This window comes from Hyla sarda, chromosome 8 (assembly GCF_029499605.1).
Source record: "Hyla sarda isolate aHylSar1 chromosome 8, aHylSar1.hap1, whole genome shotgun sequence".
Classification (NCBI taxonomy): domain Eukaryota; kingdom Metazoa; phylum Chordata; class Amphibia; order Anura; family Hylidae; genus Hyla; species Hyla sarda.
This window is the reverse complement of record NC_079196.1, coordinates 218,863,650-218,886,138: the sequence shown is the minus strand read 5'-3', so window position 1 is coordinate 218,886,138 and position 22,489 is coordinate 218,863,650. Positions and strand designations below refer to the sequence as shown.

The following is a 22,489-nucleotide window of genomic DNA, read 5'->3' as shown; positions in this document are numbered from 1 at the left end:
TCAGCTGTTGTGCCGCAATTCCCCGTGCACTAACACGGGGCGCAATAGCAGGGAGGGGGTTTATGAATACTGAGTGCCCACCCGGCGAAGATGATGTCAGCATGCCCCTAGCTTGGTTCGGAGCTTTGCCCATGCCCCAAGGCCCTCATTTGCATAATACGAAAAAAGAGAATTGCGGCGGAATGGTTGGGCGAATCTGGACGCCGTGAGTATTATTTTGATCAGCATTACCCTCACTACAAGCCTGTGTGACAGCTTTAGTGTGGGTGATACTGCTGACAAATTTATTTTAATGGATTTATGTTTGATACCTCAGATGTAGTGTCATGATGGCATTTAAGTTACAGTATCACATATCCCTAGGAATTGTGTATTTAATAAAATGGGATGTGGCCCACTCAATAGACAGCTTTATGCAGATGTCCACAGATATTGCTGCTAGGTAGGGAAGGGTGCCACTAGACAAAGAACAACAAAAACGTGCCCAAAGGGCACCAATATTCTCTTAAACTCTTAACTTTTAATCAGTCAAGCTCATGTCTGCTCATGTCTTTCTTGATAAAGCCACATATAGTGGCGAAACACGTAGGAAGTGGCCATTACATAGCACTATGCCTGGGTCCAAAAGAGGTGTCTGTATAGATCTCTGCCGTATACCCACCCAGACACGCTTGTTAGCCCTGTAGGCTGCTTTGCTGTTGTGAAATTTCTGCGACCAAATTTTACGCTGCACAACCGATACTTTAGAAACCACACGGAGTGTTTTTTTCACTCTGAAATGGGCGTGTTTTATGCAAAAATGGGTGTGTTCCGGACAAAAACCAAAAAATACTCAGAGTACTTCTAATATTACTCGAGAAAAAGTGTGAGTTTGCCTCACACAATAACCAACAGCCAAGAGGCCAAGTGAAATTCCAAAAATGGAGTGATTTCTTACAAGGGAGTGTTTACCATTGTGTTTTGTGTGAAAGTAACTTGTTTTATAACCGGAAAATATTTTGTACAGTTCAACACTTTTATGAATAAAATATTGAATGCTTTTGTGATAGTTATTGTTTATATATTTTTTTTCTTTTTAACATTTGCAATATTAGGTTTAAATCAATTTAACACCCAAGCTGATAAACAAGGAGAATTGTTGTAATGTTTGAAAAATTATAACACATGAATACTTTTGATTCATGGAAACATTTTTAACCTTTTAAGGACGAGGGGCGTATGCATACGCCCATGGGAATTCCGGTCCCCGCCGCTAGCCGGTTGGGAACCGGACCGTAATGCCTGCTGAAATCATTCAGCAGGCATCCCGGCACATCTCCGAGGGGGGTCCTGAGACCCCCACTGTCGGCGATCGCAGGAAATCGCATGTCAATTCCGACATGCAATTTTCTGCTATTCCGGGCTGATCGGGTCTCTGGTGACCCAATCACCCGGAAAATAGGCATAATTGGAGCTGTCAGTGACAGCCCTGATCATCCTGAGGGATAGGAGCGAGGTCGCAGTGCTGCGATCTCCTCCTATCTCCTGCCATTGGTCAGAACTGATTCTGACCAGTGGCAAGGCAGGACAGCGGGTTGCCATGGCAACCCCCCGTTCTGCCCACCCCTTTATGTCGAGGGGAATGTGGGGAGAAGATGGAGGCCGGTACCTGGAGGAGAAGATGCCTGGGGACCCCCGATCATCGCTGGAGACTGCTGGATCCTGGCTCAGGTAGGGAAACCATGTTGGGGGAGGGGGGGGGGGGGAATGAAAGTGAAAGTAAAGTGATCTTTACTGTGGCAACCACTAGGAAGGCCAAATTGCAACTCCCAGCATGCCCAGACAGCCAAAGGCTGTCTGGGCATGCTGGGAGTTTTAGTTTTGCAACATCTGAAGGGTCACAGTTTGGAGACCACTGTTACAGTGGTGCCCAAATGGTAGCCCTCCAGATGTTGCAAAACTACAACTCTCAGCAGGCCTAGACTGCCCAGGCATGCTGGGAGTTGTAGTTCTGTAACATCTGTCCCTTCAGAGTTTGTAATTTTCTTGAAATTTTTTAAAATTCCTGCTCTACTTTGAAGCCCTCTAATTTTTTCAAAAAACAAAAATATGTCCATTTTATGATGCCAACATGAAGTGGACATATTGTTTTTGTGAATAAAAATAAAATGTATTTGGAATATCCATTTTCCTTAAAAGTAGAGAGCTTAAAAGTTAGAAAAATGCAACCTTTTAAAAATTTTCATGAAATTTTTGGATTTTTCACCAAAAAGGGATGCAAGTAACGCGAAAAATTTACCACCAAAATAAAGTAGAATATGTCACGAAAAAACGATCTCAGAATCAGAATATTCGGTAAAAAAGAGTTTTCGAGTTATTAATTCGTAAAGCGATGGTGGTCAGAATTGCGTAAAAGTACTCAGTCCTTAAGGTGAAAAAGGGCTGCGTCCTTAAGGGGTTAAACAAACAAGTCTAAACCATTTTGACTCACACAACTAATTTCTTTAGCTCAGAGTTTGTGCGACACAAAAAAACGTGCGACCGAAAAAAATGTGCGACAGAATAGTAAATAAGCCTGAAAAAAAAGACGAGTGATATTGAAATCACTCCAGAATAAACACTTCACTCTTAGTAAATCAGGGCCATAGTGTCTAAGACTGCAGTACTTCTTTAAAGGGGTACTCCGTTTGAAAACTTTTTTATTTATTTATTTTTTAATCAACTGATGCCAGAAAGTTAAACAGATTAGTAAATTACTTCTATTAAAAATTCTTAATCCTTCCAGTACTTATTAGCGGCTGTAGACTACAGAGGAAATTCTTTTCTTTTTTGCCTCAATAACATGGCAGAGTGGTGTGCAAAGTGTGTATAGAAATACACTATAGGGGGAGAGGGGTGCAGTTGCCCATAGCAACCATTTATATTGTTTTTTTTTTATTTTTTACAGGCCATTTTGAAAATGAAAGATGCGATCTGATTGGTTGCTATGGGCAACTGCACCACTCTTCCCTTACACAGGTTTTGATAAATCTCCCCCCATAATGTCCCTAATGTCCCTGTGGCTTGAAGCTGTAGGCACTGTGTGTGCCGCCATATAGCGCTTTGTTTGACACCATGTTATGGAGATAGTCTTCCCAGTAATACAGTGTCCATAAATATTGGACTGCAAATGATACAGGAATGGTCTCACAGAGTGGATATGGTGTGAATGGGCCCTAAAGGGGAAGAAGATAGTCACAACATAGGGCCCCTGTGTATGTACAGTATATGGGCCTCATGTTTTACAGCTGTAAATGTAACAAAAATAGAGCTCTAGCCATCGACCAACCCATTAAAAATTAGAGCCATCAACCAACCCATTCAAGACGCTCCATGTTCCTCACCTGGAAAACACTTTTATGCCACAGGTAACTCAGCAGGAAGACGGCGGCAAACAACGCGGGGGTAATGCACTTGTTTCTCACCAGAGCCATTGGGGAAAAGGCAATGGCGCCCTGTAGGGAAAAGCATGAATATATTGTTCATACATCATACAGTACACATACATGTCTGAATGTTAACACTATACATGGCCAAAAGTAAATCACCATAAAATGCTTAAATAATATCACCACACTGTGCTAAATACCACTATACAGTGCTAACACAATTCTGCCATATAGTGTCTAAATAATAACACCAAAAAGCATCCAAATAGTATAAATGTATAATTTTTAAAGAATATATACCACCATGAGATGTCCAAATAATACCACCACTCAGTTCCAAATCAACACTGCTTTACATTGCTTAAATAATAACACCTAACAGTGTCCATATAATAATACCATATGATAATAAAGCAATAACGCCAAAACATGTTTAAATGCTAGCACCATAGAGTGCCTAACCAATACTGCTATACAGGTCCAAATGAATAGCACCGAACATGGTTCAAATAATACCACCATACAATGTTTAAAGTACTATAAAGATTTCAAATGCTACTGCCACATAGTTGCTAAATAATACTGCTATAACACCAAATGATGTAAAAATCATAAAACTAAACCAAAGGATTAAATAATACAACTTAAGAATGCCCAAAATATATCACCAATGCTACTGCCAGATAGTGCCCAAATGATCAGGGACGTGCACACAGACTAGAAAGGGGGCTTGAGCCCCTGCCCTTTTGATGCCCTTTTTCCTGGACAGCACTGCTGCTGATAACAGTAATATCAAGGTAAATGAAATGCCCGTATTTTCAGTTGGGCCCCTGCCCCCCAAAATGACTGTGCACTTTCCTGCAAATAATACTGCAGTAGTGCTCAAGTACTGTCAATAAAAAACAGTAAAATCAGGGCTTTATTTGCCATGAGGCAAGATGAGTATCTAACCTCAGAAGGTAGATTGCTGAGTCCCTGGGGTTGGGGGCAGCACCAGGGTCTAAAAAGGGAAGAAAGGATGAATGAAAGAATGAATAGCCAGCTGGTGTGGGAGCAGAGGTGAGTACATAATATATATATATATACATATATATATATATATATATATATATATATATATGCAATGGATAAAGGCAGCACACCACGATAATGTAATCCAAAAACTGTGAATTTATTCCATGATGTAGAAAACAACGTTTCGGCGATCTCTCACCGCCATTTTCAAGTCACTTGAAAATGGCGGTGAGAGATCGCCGAAACGTTGTTTTCTACATCATGGAATAAATTCACAGTTTTTGGATTACATTATCGTGGTGTGCTGCCTTTATCCATTGCATATCTAGTAAGAACCGGAGCACTGAGGTTCAATAGGCTTGCACCCATTCCACTATTCTGGATGTGCTGCTTTTTATGGACTTTCTATATATATATATATATATATATATATATATATATATATTTATATTATTATTATATATTTTTGAATTAATATATATATATTTTTTTAAAGAAAACATCTAGTGGAGGACAAGTCTTTACTTTTTGAGGTGCGGACTAAATATCTAGCAGGGGACAACTGATTATTAGGAGGAAACCACCTACCCAGCGGAGGACAACTACTTTCTAGGGGGAGTAGCTATCTCACTAGTGGGGGACAACTACTAACTACTACTAGGGGGCAACTATCTATTTAGTAGAGGAAAACTCTTAACTTTATAGGGGGCAACTATCTGCCTAGGGGGACATCTATTTATCAGGGGGCAACTATCTAGTGGGAAACATCTCTCTACTTTCTTGGTGGCATCTCTCAACAAACTAAGGGGGTGGGCAAATATCTACCAGCTGGTGGGCAACTATCCACCTACTAGGGGAGCAACTATCTACCTAGTGGGGTGCAACTCTCAACTTACTGGAAGACATCTCACTACCCAATAGGGGGGGGAGGCAACCATCTACCCTATTAAGGGACAATTATCAACCTACTGGGACAACAATATACTTACTGGAGCAATTATCTACCCCCAATGAGCATTTTTACCATTTGAGACATTGTGAGTGAAGAACAGATGAAGATGGAATTGGGAAAATGCAAAACCTAAGAGGTTTGTCTGACAGATTCTGTGGAAATATATTTTGGCTAGATGAAATCATCATGACGGTCTTGGCTGGATGGAGAAGAACAAAAAAAAAAAAAAAGGTGATGACTCCAATCAGAGAAGACTGTGAGTCACTTGATGCATTTGGATTGTAACTACCCCCATGCTATGGTTTTTATTCAGTAACAGTATGGCGGTATTATTAAGTGATTAGGCAGTGGCAAAATGTGGTCAGGATGTGGAGGCATTATTTGTCCCTTGTATAGTGTTATTATTGGTAATATTGGCTTTGGTATACTAGGTTTTAGCAGTAACAGCATAGTGATAATTATTAGTCATTTTTAGTTTTATGTGGTGGCAATATGTGGTCAAAGTTTGGCGGTATTATTTGGCCTTTATATAATGTTGAATTCATTCCTGTCAGTTTTTTTTTTTACATAACAGTACGATGGAAATATGTATGGCATATTACTTTGTTTTTAATGGCAAAAGGTTTTCTGTTTTTAAAGGCAAAAACATACAACCTAAGAGTGTCCAAATAATACCATCATACAATGTTACGATTATACCACCATGACATGATTTATAATTCCCATGCAATGGTGCCCAATAATACTGACACAATTTCCAAATGACATCTAGCAGTGTTCAAAGAATAACACGTATAAGTTTCCAAATTTTATTGCCATGTGATTACTAAATAATACTACCATATAGTGTTCATATAGCACCATATATTGTCCAAATAATAAGAACCATATACCACCACATAGTTTCCTTATATTATGCCTAAATAGATCTGAAAGCGTTACTGTAAGGCTGGGTTCACACCACATTTTTGCAATACAATGCAATACAGTTCCCGTATCAGGTTTTTGATAAAAAAAAAAAAAAACGGATTCCTCAAAACCTGACTAAACTGTATCAAAACGTGTGTACAAATTTTTATCTGTATACGGTTTGAAAAATGATGTCCGGTTGCGTCCGTTTTTTAAGAAAAATTTATACGTTTTTAACTTTTCACTCCATTAGGAATAAAGTTTCACTTGTTTGATTGAAATACCAAGAAAAAAAAAAGTGCAAAGTCAAAAAACGTATGGTTCTGTAGTCCCATGTTAAAAAAAATATATGTTGACTCCCATGTTAAAAAAACGTATACGGTTTGGTACGGTTTTTCACCCGGACCAAAAACCGTGGTAGGCCACGGTTTTCTGGCCAGAAAAAAAAAGTTAAAAAACGTATGGTTTGAAAAACGGAGACAACCGTATACATTATGTTTTGAATGGGACGTCTATGGGCACGGTTTTCTGTAAGGTTGCATACGTTTTATTTTTTATTAAACCGTATGCCGAAACCGTATAGAAAAATCATGGTGTGAACCCACCCTAATTTAATAAATCTCTAAACACACGTGTGATGGGCTCAAAAATTGTTAGCGTAAAGGGGTAGTCCGCTGCTGGTCATCTTACCCTCTGTCCAAAGGATAGGGGATAAGATGTGTGATCGCAGGGTCCCGCTGCTAGGGCCACCGGTGATCTCCAGCAGCACACAACAAACGCGGGGTTCCTTTGGGAGTGGTAGTGATGTCATGGTCATGCCCCTCATGACATCACACCACACCCCCTCCATTCATGTCTAAGGGAAGGCATGTCAACAGAATTGAGGGGGCGTGGTGTGACATCATGAGGGGTGTGTGGTCATGACATCATGATTATGGCCTCCGGGTCCCAGTGTTCTAAACAAAATGTTCAGAACACTGGAGCATCTGAGTACCCCTTTAAAAAGCAGTCTAAAATAGCTGGAGCACAGACTGAACACCTGTACCATCTATCAGGCGTGTACTGAATGCAGGGCTGTGTTGCTTGGGTGCGACTAGATAATAAAACATGATGGGCCTCATTTACTAAGCTGAAATCGACCATTTTTTGTCGGGTTACTTTGGCGCATAGTGGCCCTCATTTACTATTGCAAACCCAACATGTTTTGTCGGGTTGTGCGCCAGATTCTGTCGCATTGCGCCACAAATTCTGTCTGCGCCAGAATCTGCGCCACAAATTCTGTCTGCGCCAGAATGTGCGCCAGAATTTGCGCCAGAATTGAAAAAACTCCGGCTAACTCTTCATTTTGCAAAGAAAACCCGTAGCCACAGTGGAAAAGCGGCGTGGTCTCCGAAAAGGGGCGTGTTCCCGACATTTTCACAAAAAAACAACATATTTACTAAGGTTTCCACATAAAATTTGGTGGATTTGAGCTGAGGAAAACCTGACAGATCAGAACATGTGTAAAAAAAGCAAAATGTAGGGAAAGTGGAAACTGTAGGGAAACCTTAGTAAATACCGTGGAAAAAAAATTGTAGGGAATTAAAAAAAGAAACCTACACAACACTCTTAGTAAATGAGGGCCAGTGTCTGCATCATGTCTGCGCCAGTCTGCGCTAGGAAAATCTGACAAACCCTACATTGCACTGTTAAAAGCCAAAAAAAGGGTCGTGGTCTGTCACAAGGGGGCGTGGTCGATCCAAAAGGGGCGTGGTCTGTCACAAATGGGTGTCGTCGGCCCAAAAGGGGCTAGGTTTCCCAACCCGACCTATTTACTATTGAATTCACAGAAAATCCTGTGGATAAATGGCTGGAAATTTACATCTAGAAAAAGCTGGTCAGAAAATGTTCCCGACTTTTCCCCATAATAAAAAGAGAGGAATCCTACAAGTCTGAAACAATATTTCCCATTAGTAAAAACCCGAAACTCTTAGTAAATGAGGCCAGATGAGGCTTAATGTCAGTATGAGATACGTTAAGACAGGTGTTTGGCACAGTTGGGCATCACGCCTATAAAAGATTTTTATGGATCTCCAACATTAACCCAGATGACTGAATTAGATGCAATTTTTTACTACAAAGATGTCCCAATGTTAACCCCTTAAGGGCCAGCACAAGTAAACCTGTATGCCCCTGAAAGACCAGGCCTGTTTTTTCAAATCGGGGATGTCTGTCTTTATTAGAGAATAACTCTGGTAACGTTTTGCCAATCACGATAATTCTGACATTGTTTTTTTGTCACAAATTGTCCTTCATGTACATAGTAAAAGTAAGACGATATCATTTGTAGTTTTATTTTTACAATGCAAAAAATCATGAAATTTAAAAAAAAGTAAGATTTTTTGCTATTTTAACACTAATAGGTTGCATATATTTATACATACTGACCAAATAGTTTATGAAACTTATACTTTCAGATGTCTACTTTATTTTGACAGCATTTTTTTTTTGTTTTTAATTCACATTTTAAATTAATTAGAAGCCTAACAATTTAACTTGACATTTTGAAAATTTGAAAAGTACATCTTTTTTTATGTGCTATGCAAGGTTTGCAGAAATTTGAAGGTGGTAGAACATAGGAACACCCCCCAAATGACCCCATTTTAAAAACTAGACCCCTCAAGGTATTCTCTAGGGGGTACAGTGAGTATTTTAACACCATAGATTTTTTGCAGGAATTATTACAAAGTCAGTGTTAAAAATTCGAAATTAGCATTTTTGCACAAATGCATCATTTGTGGGACATATTTTTTGTACATCACTTCTGATATTGCAAGAAAGGCACACTATATTTTATTAAGATGCTCGGCCCATGTTTGGAAATATCCCCGCTTAGGCCATATTTGGTTCCTTAGCGGCGTGGTAGGACCCACGTAGGAAATTTTGTGTAGCTGGAATTTCTTTTTTTTTCTTTCACAAATGCATTATTTGTGAGACATATTTTTTGTACATTGCATCTGAAAGGTAGAAAAGGTGCCCCATATTTTATTACGCTGTTCGTCCCGTGTTCGGTAATATCCCCGCTTAGACCATATTTGGTTGCATGGCCACATGGTGGGACCCAAAAGGAGAGGAGCCCCATTTAGCTTTCGGGATATGATTATACAAATTATAGGCCACACTTCAACTTGCAAACCATTCCAGCTATCAGAACAATACCGCACCCTCAGAAGTGACCCCATTATATATACCGCACCCTCAGAAGTGACACTATTTTTAAAACTACACCCCCTAAAGTATTCACCTAGGGCAAAAGTGAGCACATTGAGCCCTTATTGTGTGGCTAGAGAGGAGCGCCCTTTGGCTTTCAGGGCATCATTATATGAATAGTCCCCATTCATACTGCATTTCTGCAGTATAGGTGTCCGTTGTCATGTCAAAAAAGGGATCCAATGTATACTGTAACAGTCTCATTCAGAAATAAATGGAGCTGCTACAGTATACATCAACATCACTCTTTTTGACGTGATGCTGACGGATACCTCTAACACTGCAGAAACACAGTATGAACGGGGCGCAGTGTAGGGGCACAGAGCACATCCGCAGCTTATTTCACACCGCGGATGCACCGCCAGCAGTCACAAGGGGCGAGATCACTGCTGTGGCTGGGTAGCTCAGTGTATGCGCTCATGACTGCCGGCAGGAAATCCACCGCTATGAGTGGACACACAAAGCTACCTAGCCGCAGCAGGAAGCTCGTTATTGTGACTGTTGGCGGGCATCCGCAGCATGTAATATGCTGCAGATGTGCGCCGTGTGATCCTACACATTATGCATTTTTATTTTTGATTATATTTATTTAATAAATTTATTTTTATTATTTATTTCTACACTTTTTTAAAAATGTTTACACTTTTTTTTTTTACTTTTTTTGTCTTTTTCTTAATGCTTTGGAAGACTTAGTATTCCAAAGCATTGCAGTTATTTGCTGTCTGCCAGTTTTACACTAGCAGACAGCTTATCAGGACGTTCCTCTGGCACGTCCTGTCAGGCAATAACCGGGGCAGACCTGGGGGTCCTAGTAAAGACCCCCGGCTGCCCAGGTAACATGTAGCACCCCGCAATAGTTGTGGGGTGCTACAGGAGAGAGACAGAGGAAGCCCCCTGCCTCTGTCAAAACTCCTTACAGCTCGCGGTCGCCTCCGACCGCGGCTGTAAGGGTTAAACTGCCGGGACCGATGTTTTCTTCTGTCCCGGCAGTAACGCAGGTCCCCGCCCGCCGGGGATTACACACAGCACCCCGCGATCGCGCTGCGGAGTGCTGCAGGGAAGACTGAGGGAGCTCCCTCCCTCTGTCATAATATTTACAGCCAGCGGTCACTTCCGACCACGGCTGTAAGGGTTAAAATGACAGGACTGAAGTTTACTTCGGTCCCGGCAGTGCGACAGGGTCCCGGCTGTGTGTTACAGCCGAGTTCCGGCCGCGATCTCATGGGTGCACTGTGCAGCACTGTCACGATGCCGGCTGGCAGGTAGTGGACCCTCTGTGCCAGAGAGGGATTGGCGTGGACCGTGCTAGTGGACCGGTTCTAAGCCACTACTGGTTTTCACCAGAGCCCGCCGCAAAGCGGGATGGTCTTGCTGCGGCGGTAGTGACCAGGTCGTATCCACTAGCAACGGCTCACCTCTCTGGCTGCTGAAGATAGGCGCGGTACAAGGGAGTAGGCAGAAGCAAGGTCGGACGTAGCAGAAGGTCGGGGCAGGCAGCAAGGATCGTAGTCAGGGGCAACGGCAGAAGGTCTGGAAACACAGGCAAGGAACACACAAGGAACGCTTTCACTGGCACTAAGGCAACAAGATCCGGCAAGGGAGTGCAAGGGAAGTGAGGTAATATAGGGAAGTGCACAGGTGAAAACCCTAATTGGAACCACTGCGCCAATCAGCGGCGCAGTGGCCCTTTAAATCGCAGAGACCCGGCGCGCGCGCGCCCTAGGGAGCGGGGCCGCGCGCGCCGGGACAGAACAGACGGGGAGCGAGTCAGGTAGGGGAGCCGGGGTGCGCATCGCGAGCGGGCGCTACCCGCATCGCGAATCGCATCCCGGCTGGCAGCAGGATCGCAGCGCCCCGGGTCAGAGGACGTGACCGGAGCGCTGCAGCGGAGGGAGTGAAGCGAGCGCTCCGGGGAGGAGCGGGGACCCGGAGCGCTCGGCGTAACAGTACCCCCCCCCTTGGGTCTCCCCCTCTTCTTGGAGCCTGAGAACCTGAGGAGCAGACTTTTGTCAAGGATGTTGTCCTCAGGTTCCCAGGATCTCTCTTCAGGACCACAACCCTCCCAGTCTACTAAAAAAAAATTTTTCCCTCTGACCTTTTTGGCAGCCAAAATTTCCTTGACCGAGAAGACGTCCGAGGAGCCGGAAACAGGAGTGGGAGGAACAGATTTGGGAGAAAAACGGTTGAGGATGAGTGGTTTGAGAAGAGAGACGTGAAAGGCATTAGGGATACGAAGAGAAGGAGGAAGAAGAAGTTTATAAGAGACAGGATTAATTTGACACAAAATTTTGAAAGGACCAAGATAGCGTGGTCCCAACTTGTAGCTAGGGACACGGAAGCGGACATATTTAGCGGAGAGCCATACCTTGTCTCCAGGGGAAAAAACGGGGGGAGCTCTTCTTTTCTTATCCGCGAACCTCTTCATGCGTGAAGAAGCCTGTAAGAGAGAATTTTGGGTCTCTCTCCATATAATGGAAAGGTCACGAGAAATTTCATCCACAGCGGGCAGACCAGAGGGCAAGGGGGTAGGGAGGGGGGGAAGAGGGTGACGGCCGTACACCACGAAAAATGGGGATTTGGAGGAAGATTCAGAGACCCTGAAGTTATACGAAAATTCGGCCCATGGAAGGAGATCTGCCCAGTCATCCTGGCGGGAGGAAACAAAATGTCGCAAATAATCACCCAGGATCTGGTTAATTCTTTCTACTTGTCCATTGGACTGGGGATGATATGCAGAGGAAAAATTTAATTTAATCTTGAGTTGTTTACAGAGAGCCCTCCAGAATTTAGACACGAATTGGACCCCTCTATCCGAGACAATCTGCGTAGGCAACCCGTGAAGACGAAAAATGTGTACAAAAAATTGTTTAGCCAACTGAGGCGCAGAAGGAAGACCAGGAAGAGGGATGAAATGTGCCATTTTGGAGAATCGATCAACGACCACCCAAATAACGGTGTTGCCACGGGAAGGGGGTAAATCAGTAATAAAATCCATACCAATCAGAGACCAAGGCTGTTCGGGGACAGGCAGAGGATGAAGAAAACCAGCGGGCTTCTGGCGAGGAGTCTTATCCCGGGCACAGATAGTGCAGGCTCGCACAAAGTCCCCAACATCCGTCTCCAGAGTCGGCCACCAATAGAAGCGGGAGATGAGTTGCACAGATTTCTTGATGCCCGCATGACCTGCGAGATGGGAGGAGTGACCCCATTTGAGGATTCCGAGGCGTTGGCGTGGAGAAACAAAGGTCTTTCCTGGAGGAGTCTGCCTGATGGAGGCAGGAGAAGTGGAGATCAGGCAGTCAGGTGGAATGATGTGTTGTGGAGGGAGATCAACTTCTGAGGCATCCGAGGAACGAGAGAGAGCATCGGCCCTAATGTTCTTATCGGCAGGACGAAAGTGAATCTCAAAATTAAATCGGGCAAAGAACAGAGACCACCGGGCCTGGCGAGGATTCAGCCGTTGGGCCGACTGGAGGTAGGAGAGGTTCTTGTGGTCGGTGTAGATAATAACAGGAAATCTTGATCCCTCCAGCAGATGCCTCCATTCCTCAAGTGCTAATTTAATGGCTAGAAGCTCTCGATCCCCGATGGAGTAGTTCCTCTCCGCTGGAGAGAAGGTCCTAGAGAAAAAACCACAAGTGACAGCATGCCCGGAAGGATTTTTTTGTAGAAGAACAGCTCCAGCTCCTACTGAGGAGGCATCAACCTCCAATAGGAAGGGTTTGGAAGGGTCAGGTCTGGAGAGCACGGGAGCCGAAGAAAAGGCAGACTTGAGTCGTTTAAAGGAGTCTTCTGCTTGAGGAGGCCAGGACTTGGGATCAGCATTTTTCTTGGTTAAAGCCACGATAGGAGCCACAATGGTAGAAAAATGTGGAATAAATTGCCTGTAATAATTGGCGAACCCCAAAAAGCGTTGGATAGCACGGAGTCCGGAGGGGCGTGGCCAATTTAAGACGGCAGAGAGTTTGTCTGGATCCATCTGTAGTCCCTGGCCAGAGACCAAATATCCTAGAAAAGGAAGAGATTGGCATTCAAACAGACATTTCTCAATTTTGGCATAGAGTTGGTTGTCACGAAGTCTCTGAAGAACCATACGGACATGCTGGCGGTGTTCTTCTAGATTGGCAGAAAAAATTAGGATATCGTCCAGATATACCACAACACAGGAGTATAACAGATCACGAAAAATTTCATTGACAAAGTCTTGGAAGACGGCAGGGGCATTGCACAGTCCAAAGGGCATGACCAGCTACTCAAAGTGTCCATCTCTGGTGTTAAATGCCGTTTTCCACTCGTCCCCCTCTCTGATGCGGATGAGGTTATAGGCGCCTCTTAAGTCCAATTTAGTGAAGATGTGGGCACCTTGGAGGCGATCAAAGAGTTCAGAGATGAGGGGTAAGGGGTAGCGGTTCTTAACCGTGATTTTATTAAGACCGCGGTAGTCAATGCAAGGACGTAGGGAGCCATCTTTTTTGGACACAAAGAAAAATCCGGCTCCGGCAGGAGAGGAGGATTTACGGATAAAGCCCTTTTTTAGATTCTCCTGGACGTATTCGGACATGGCAAGAGTCTCTGGGGCAGAGAGAGGATAAATTCTGCCCCGGGGTGGAGTAGTACCCGGGAGGAGGTCGATAGGGCAATCATAAGGCCTGTGAGGAGGTAGAGTCTCAGCTTGTTTTTTGCAGAAAACATCCGCGAAGTCCATATAGGCCTTAGGGAGACCGGTTACTGGAGGAACCACAGAGTTACGGCAAGGGTTACTGGGAACCGGTTTTAGACAGTTCTTGGAACAAGAGGACCCCCAACTCTTGATCTCCCCAGTGGACCAATCCAGGGTTGGGGAATGAAGTTGAAGCCAGGGAAGTCCAAGGAGAATCTCCGAGGTGCAATTGGGGAGGACCAAAAGTTCAATCCTCTCATGATGAGACCCGATGCTCATAAGAAGGGGCTCCGTGCGGAAACGTATGGTACAGTCCAATCTTTCATTATTTACACAATTGATGTAGAGGGGTCTGGCGAGACTGGTCACTGGGATGTTGAACCTGTTGACGAGAGAGGCCAAAATAAAATTTCCTGCAGATCCAGAGTCCAAGAAGGCCACTGTAGAGAAGGAGAAGGCAGAGGCAGACATCCGCACAGGCACAGTAAGACGTGGAGAAGCAGAGTAGACATCAAGGACTGTCTCACCTTTGTGCGGAGTCAGCGTACGTCTTTCCAGGCGGGGAGGACGGATAGGACAATCCCTCAGGAAGTGTTCGGTACTAGCACAGTACAGGCAGAGGTTCTCCATACGGCGTCGTGTCCTCTCTTGAGGTGTCAGGCGAGACCGGTCGACCTGCATAGCCTCCACGGCGGGAGGCACAGGAACAGATTGCAGGGGACCAGAGGAGAGAGGAGCCGAGGAGACGAAACGCCTCGTGCGAACAGAGTCCATATCTTGGCGGAGTTCCTGACGCCTTTCAGAAAAACGCATGTCAATGCGAGTGGCTAGGTGAATAAGTTCATGTAGATTAGCAGGAATTTCTCGTGCGGCCAGAACATCTTTAATGTTGCTGGATAGGCCTTTTTTGAAGGTCGCGCAGAGGGCCTCATTATTCCAGGACAATTCTGAAGCAAGTGTACGGAATTGTACGGCATACTCGCCAACGGAAGAATTACCCTGGACCAGGTTCAACAGGGCAGTCTCAGCAGAAGAGGCTCGGGCAGGTTCCTCAAAGACACTTCGGATTTCCGAGAAGAAGGAGTGTACAGAGGCAGTGACGGGGTCATTGCGGTCCCAGAGCGGTGTGGCCCATGACAGGGCTTTTCCGGACAGAAGACTGACTACGAAAGCCACCTTAGACCTTTCAGTGGGAAACAGGTCCGACATCATCTCCAGATGCAGGGAACATTGGGAAAGAAAGCCACGGCAAAACTTAGAGTCCCCATCAAATTTATCCGGCAAGGATAAGCGTATCCCAGGAGCGGCCACTCGCTGCGGAGGAGGTGCAGGAGCTGGCGGAGGAGATGACTGCTGAAGCTGTGGTAGCAACTGTTGTAGCATAACGGTCAGTTGAGACAGCTGTTGGCCTTGTTGCGCTATCTGTTGTGACTGCTGGGCGACCACCGTGGTGAGGTCAGCGACAACTGGCAGAGGAACTTCAGCGGGATCCATGGCCGGATCTACTGTCACGATGCCGGCTGGCAGGTAGTGGACCCTCTGTGCCAGAGAGGGATTGGCGTGGACCGTGCTAGTGGACCGGTTCTAAGCCACTACTGGTTTTCACCAGAGCCCGCCGCAAAGCGGGATGGTCTTGCTGCGGCGGTAGTGACCAGGTCGTATCCACTAGCAACGGCTCACCTCTCTGGCTGCTGAAGATAGGCGCGGTACAAGGGAGTAGGCAGAAGCAAGGTCGGACGTAGCAGAAGGTCGGGGCAGGCAGCAAGGATCGTAGTCAGGGGCAACGGCAGAAGGTCTGGAAACACAGGCAAGGAACACACAAGGAACGCTTTCACTGGCACTAAGGCAACAAGATCCGGCAAGGGAGTGCAAGGGAAGTGAGGTAATATAGGGAAGTGCACAGGTGAAAACCCTAATTGGAACCACTGCGCCAATCAGCGGCGCAGTGGCCCTTTAAATCGCAGAGACCCGGCGCGCGCGCGCCCTAGGGAGCGGGGCCGCGCGCGCCGGGACAGAACAGACGGGGAGCGAGTCAGGTAGGGGAGCCGGGGTGCGCATCGCGAGCGGGCGCTACCCGCATCGCGAATCGCATCCCGGCTGGCAGCAGGATCGCAGCGCCCCGGGTCAGAGGACGTGACCGGAGCGCTGCAGCGGAGGGAGTGAAGCGAGCGCTCCGGGGAGGAGCGGGGACCCGGAGCGCTCGGCGTAACAAGCACCCACGAGAGCCATGGACGAGTATACACGTCCTAATGGCTGAACGTGCATTCAGCCTGGACGTGTATACACGTCCATGATCCTTAAGGTGTTAAACACGCACGTAATGTCACCTGTAAATAGGCATGAGAAAAGGTTAGATACCTAAAATATACCTCCTTGGAATAGTATTGAATAGAATAGTGTCCATTTTGGATTATTGGGCAGCATTATTGTGATTATTTTCATGTGTATAGAAGGCAGTATTATAGTAGTTATATTCTTGTATATATGAGCAGTATTATAGTAGTTATATTCTTGTATATAGGAGCAGTATTATAGTAGGTATATTCTTGTATATAGGAGCAGCATTATAGTAGTTATATTCTTGTATATAGGAGCAGTATTATAGTAGTTATATTCTTGTATATAGGAGCAGTATTATAGGAGTTATATTCTTGTATATAGGAGCAGTATTATAGTAGTTATATTCTTGTATATAGGAGCAGTATTATAGTAGTTATATTCTTGTGTATAGGAGGCAGTATTATAGTAGTTATATTACTGTATATAAGGGCAGTATTATAGTAGTTATATTGTCACGATTCGGCTGGCTGGAGGTGGATCCTCTGTGCCAGAGAGGGATTGGCGTGGACCGTGCTGGTGGACCGGTTCTAAGTTGCTACTGGTATTCACCAGAGCCCGCCGCAAAGCGGGATGGTCTTGCAGCGGCGGTAGCAACCAGGTCGTATCCACCAGCAACGGCTCAACCTCTCTGACTGCTGAAGATAGGCGCGGTACAAGGGAGTAGACAAGAGCAAGGTCGGACGTAGCAGAAGGTCAGGGCAGGCAGCAAGGATCGTAGTCAGGGGCAACGGAAAGAGGTCTGGAACACAGGCTAGGAACACACAAGGAACGCTTTCACTGGCACAATGGCAACAAGATCCGGCGAGGGAGTGCAGGGGAAGTGAGGTATAAATAAGGAGTGCACAGGTGAAATACTGATTAGGCCTGCTGCTCCAATCAGTGGCGCAGCGGCCCTTTAAATGGCAGAGACCCGGCGCGCGCGCGCCCTAAGGAGCGGGGCCGCGCGCGCCGGGACAACACAGACGGGGAACGGGTCAGGTACGGGAGCCGAGATGCGCATCGCGAGCGGGCGCGTCCCGCATTGCGAATCGCATCCCGGCTGGGAGTAATATCGCAGCGCACCCGGTCAGCAGGTCTGACCGGGGCGCTGCGAATGAGAGAACGCTGCGAGCGCTCCGGGGAGGAGCGGGGACCCGGAGCGCTCGGCGTAACAGTACCCCCCCCCCCCTTGGGTCTCCCCCTCTTTTTGGAGCCTGAGAACCTGAGGATAAGACTTTTGTCCAGGATGTTGTCCTCAGGTTCCCAGGATCTCTCTTCTGGGCCACAGCCCTCCCAATCCACCGAAAACAATTTTTTCCCTCTGACCGTCTTGGAGGCCAAAATCTCCTTCACGGAGAAGATGTCAGAAGAACCGGAAACAGGAGTGGGAGAAACAAGTTTGGGAGAGAAGCGGTTAATGATGAGTGGTTTAAGGAGAGAGACATGGAAGGCATTGGGGATACGAAGAGAAGGAGGAAGAAGGAGTTTGTAAGAGACAGGGTTAATCTGGCACAAGACTTTGAAAGGACCAAGATAGCGTGGTCCCAGTTTGTAACTGGGGACACGAAAGCGGACATATTTAGCGGAGAGCCATACCTTGTCTCCGGGAGCAAAAATGGGGGGAGTTCTTCTTTTCTTATCGGCAAATTTTTTCATCCGGGATGAAGCCTGTAAAAGAGAATTTTGGGTCTCTTTCCATATGGTGGAAAGATCACGAGTCACTTCATCCACAGCAGGCAAACCAGAGGGCAAGGGGGTAGGGAGGGGGGGAAGAGGGTGACGGCCGTACACCACGAAAAATGGGGACTTAGCAGAAGACTCGGAGATTCTGAAGTTGTATGAGAATTCGGCCCATGGTAGAAGATCTGCCCAGTCATCCTGGCGGGAGGAAACAAAATGCCGTAAATAATCACCCAGGACCTGATTAATTCTTTCTACTTGCCCATTGGATTGGGGATGATAAGAAGAAGAGAAGTTTAGTTTAATCTTGAGCTGTTTACAGAGAGCCCTCCAGAATTTAGACACGAATTGGACGCCTCTATCCGAGACGATCTGCGTGGGCAAACCGTGAAGACGAAAAATGTGTACAAAAAATTGTTTTGCCAACTGAGGCGCTGAAGGAAGACCAGGAAGAGGAATAAAATGTGCCATCTTGGAAAATCGATCAACGACCACCCAAACAACTGTGTTGCCACGGGATGGGGGTAAGTCTGTGATAAAGTCCATACCAATCAGTGACCAAGGCTGTTCGGGGACAGGCAGAGGATGAAGGAGACCAGCAGGCTTCTGGCGAGGAGTCTTATCCCGGGCACAGACAGTACAGGCCCGCAAAAAATCAACAACATCCGTCTCCAGAGTCGGCCACCAATAAAAACGAGAGATGAGTTGCAAGGATTTTTTGATGCCCGCATGGCCTGCGAGGTGGGAGGAGTGTCCCCATTTGAGAATCCCGAGACGCTGGCGTGGAGAAACAAAGGTCTTCCCTGGAGGAGTTTGCCTGATGGAGGCTGGAGAAGTGGAGATAAGACAGTCCGGAGGAATGATGTGTTGCGGAGAGACCTCTACTTCAGAGGCATCAGAAGAACGAGAGAGGGCATCGGCCCTAATGTTCTTGTCAGCAGGGCGAAAATGAATTTCAAAGTTAAAACGGGCAAAGAACAACGACCACCTGGCCTGGCGAGGGTTCAGTCGTTGGGCAGACTGGAGATAGGAGAGATTCTTGTGATCAGTGTATATGATAACTGGAAATTTTGATCCCTCCAGCAGATGCCTCCAATCCTCAAGCGCCAATTTAATGGCCAGTAATTCTCGATCCCCGATGGAATAGTTTCTCTCCGCCGGGGAGAAGGTCCTAGAAAAAAAACCACAAGTCACAGCATGCCCGGAAGAATTTTTTTGTAGAAGGACAGCTCCAGCTCCCACTGAGGAGGCATCTACCTCCAATAGGAAGGGTTTAGATGGGTCAGGTCTGGAGAGCACGGGAGCAGAAGAAAAGGCAGACTTGAGATGTTTAAATGCGTCTTCCGCTTGTGGGGACCAGGACTTGGGATTGGCATTTTTCTTGGTTAAAGCCACGATAGGAGCCACAATAGTGGAAAAGTGTGGAATAAACTGTCTGTAATAATTGGCAAACCCCAAAAAACGTTGGATAGCACGGAGTCCGGAGGGGCGTGGCCAATCTAATACGGCAGAGAGTTTATCTGGGTCCATTTGAAGTCCCTGGCCAGAGACCAAGTATCCTAGGAAAGGAAGAGATTGACATTCAAAGAGACATTTCTCCATTTTGGCATAAAGTTGATTGTCCCGAAGTCTCTGAAGAACCATGCGGACATGCTGGCGGTGTTCTTCTAAGTTGGCAGAAAAAATCAGAATATCGTCCAGATAAACCACAACACAGGAATATAAGAGATCACGAAAAATTTCATTAACAAAGTCTTGGAAGACGGCAGGGGCGTTGCACAGGCCAAAGGGCATGACCAGATACTCAAAGTGTCCATCTCTGGTGTTAAATGCAGTCTTCCATTCGTCCCCCTCCCTGATGCGGATGAGATTATAAGCCCCCCTTAAGTCCAGTTTGGTAAAGATGTGGGCGCCTTGTAGGCGATCAAAGAGTTCCGAGATAAGAGGTAAGGGGTAGCGTTTTTTTACCGTGATTTTATTAAGTCCGCGGTAGTCAATGCAAGGGCGTAGGGAGCCATCTTTTTTGGACACAAAAAAAAATCCATCTCCGGCAGGAGAGGAGGATTTGCGGATAACCCCCTTTTTTAAATTTTCCTGGATGTACTCCGACATGGCAAGAGTCTCTGGAGCAGACAGAGGATAGATTCTGCCCCGGGGTGGAGTAGTACCCGGGAGGAGGTCAATAGGACAGTCATAGGGCCTGTGAGGGGGTAAAGTCTCCGCGTGCTTCTTGCAAAAGACGTCAGCATAGTCCATATAAGCCTTAGGAAGACCGGTTACAGGGGGAACCACAGGGTCCCGGCAGGGAGTACTGGGAACCGGTTTAAGACAGTCCTTGAGACAAGAAGTACCCCAGTTCTTGATTTCTCCTGTGGACCAATCAAGGGTTGGGGAATGGCGTTGAAGCCACGGTAATCCAAGAAGAATTTCAGAAGTGCAGTTGGAGAGGACCAAAAATTCAATTTTTTCGTGATGAGGTCCGATGCACATTAGGAGAGGTTCCGTGCGGTAACGCACGGTACAGTCCAATCTTTCATTGTTAACAGAATTGATGTAGAGGGGTCTGGCGAGACTGGTCACTGGGATGTTGAACCTGTTGATGAGAGAGGCCAAAATAAAATTTCCTGCAGATCCGGAATCCAGAAAGGCCATGGCAGAGAAGGAGAGGGTAGAGGAAGATATCCGCACAGGCACAGTAAGGCGTGGAGAAGCAGAGTTGACATCAAAAACTGTCTCACCCTTGTGCGGAGTCAGCGTACGTCTTTCCAGACGGGGAGGACGGATAGGACAATCCTTCAAGAAGTGTTCGGTACTGGCGCAGTACAGGCACAGATTCTCCATGCGGCGTCGTGTCCTCTCTTGAGGTGTCAAGCGAGACCGGTCAACTTGCATAGCGTCCACGGCGGGAGGCACAGGAACGGATTGCAGAGGACCAGAGGAGAGAGGAGCCGGGGAGAGAAACCGCCTCGTGCGAACAAAGTCCATATCCTGGCGGAGCTCCTGACGCCTTTCGGAAAAACGCAAGTCAATGCGGGTGGCCAGATGAATAAGTTCATGCAGGTTAGCAGGAATTTCTCGTGCGGCCAGCACATCTTTAATGTTGCTGGATAGGCCTTTTTTAAAGGTCGCGCAGAGGGCCTCATTATTCCAGGATAATTCGGAGGCAAGAGTATGGAATTGGATGGCGTACTTGCCAACAGAAGAATTACCCTGGACCAGGTTCAACAGGGCAGTCTCAGCAGAAGAGGCTCGGGCAGGTTCCTCAAAGACACTTCGAATCTCCGTGAAGAAGGAGTGTACAGAGGCAGTGACAGGGTCATTGCGGTCCCAGAGCGGTGTGGCCCATGACAGAGCTTTCCCAGACAGAAGGCTGACTACGAAAGCCACCTTAGACCTTTCAGTAGGAAACTGGTCCGACATCATCTCCAAGTGCAGGGAACATTGTGAAAGAAAGCCACGGCAAAACTTAGAGTCCCCATCAAATTTATCCGGCAAGGATAAACGTAGGCCGGAAGCAGCCACTCGCTGCGGAGGAGGTGCAGGAGCTGGCGAAGGAGATTGTTGCTGGAGTTGCGGTATTAGCTGCTGTAGCATCACGGTCAGTTGAGACAGCTGGTGGCCTTGTTGCACTATCTGTTGCGACTGCTGGGCGACCACCGTGGTGAGGTCAGCGACAACTGGCAGTGGGACTTCAGCGGGATCCATGGCCGGATCTACTGTCACGATTCGGCTGGCTGGAGGTGGATCCTCTGTGCCAGAGAGGGATTGGCGTGGACCGTGCTGGTGGACCGGTTCTAAGTTGCTACTGGTATTCACCAGAGCCCGCCGCAAAGCGGGATGGTCTTGCAGCGGCGGTAGCAACCAGGTCGTATCCACCAGCAACGGCTCAACCTCTCTGACTGCTGAAGATAGGCGCGGTACAAGGGAGTAGACAAGAGCAAGGTCGGACGTAGCAGAAGGTCAGGGCAGGCAGCAAGGATCGTAGTCAGGGGCAACGGAAAGAGGTCTGGAACACAGGCTAGGAACACACAAGGAACGCTTTCACTGGCACAATGGCAACCAGATCCGGCGAGGGAGTGCAGGGGAAGTGAGGTATAAATAAGGAGTGCACAGGTGAAATACTGATTAGGCCTGCTGCTCCAATCAGTGGCGCAGCGGCCCTTTAAATGGCAGAGACCCGGCGCGCGCGCGCCCTAAGGAGCGGGGCCGCGCGCGCCGGGACAACACAGACGGGGAACGGGTCAGGTACGGGAGCCGAGATGCGCATCGCGAGCGGGCGCGTCCCGCATTGCGAATCGC

At 46.8% G+C, this 22,489-nt stretch overlaps 1 protein-coding gene across 10 annotated transcripts in view; it reads right to left on the bottom strand.

Annotated features, from left to right (window-relative positions):
- Nucleotides 1–22,489, bottom strand: part of LOC130284900 (NXPE family member 4-like) — a 92,562-nt gene that overhangs the window by 34,636 nt on the left and 35,437 nt on the right. For 3 of the 10 annotated variants that reach the window (XM_056535816.1, XM_056535821.1, XM_056535822.1), the window contains one exon: nucleotides 3,363–3,473. The exons of 2 other annotated variants lie outside the window; for them this stretch is intronic. In XM_056535816.1, the coding sequence (XP_056391791.1) occupies nucleotides 3,363–3,473 (111 nt within the window). Of the gene's footprint in view, nucleotides 1–3,335; nucleotides 3,474–4,358; nucleotides 4,408–5,410; nucleotides 5,573–22,489 lie in introns of all 10 variants that reach the window. 5 more of the 10 variants (XM_056535815.1, XM_056535819.1, XM_056535817.1 and 2 more) reach the window with 4 other exon arrangements.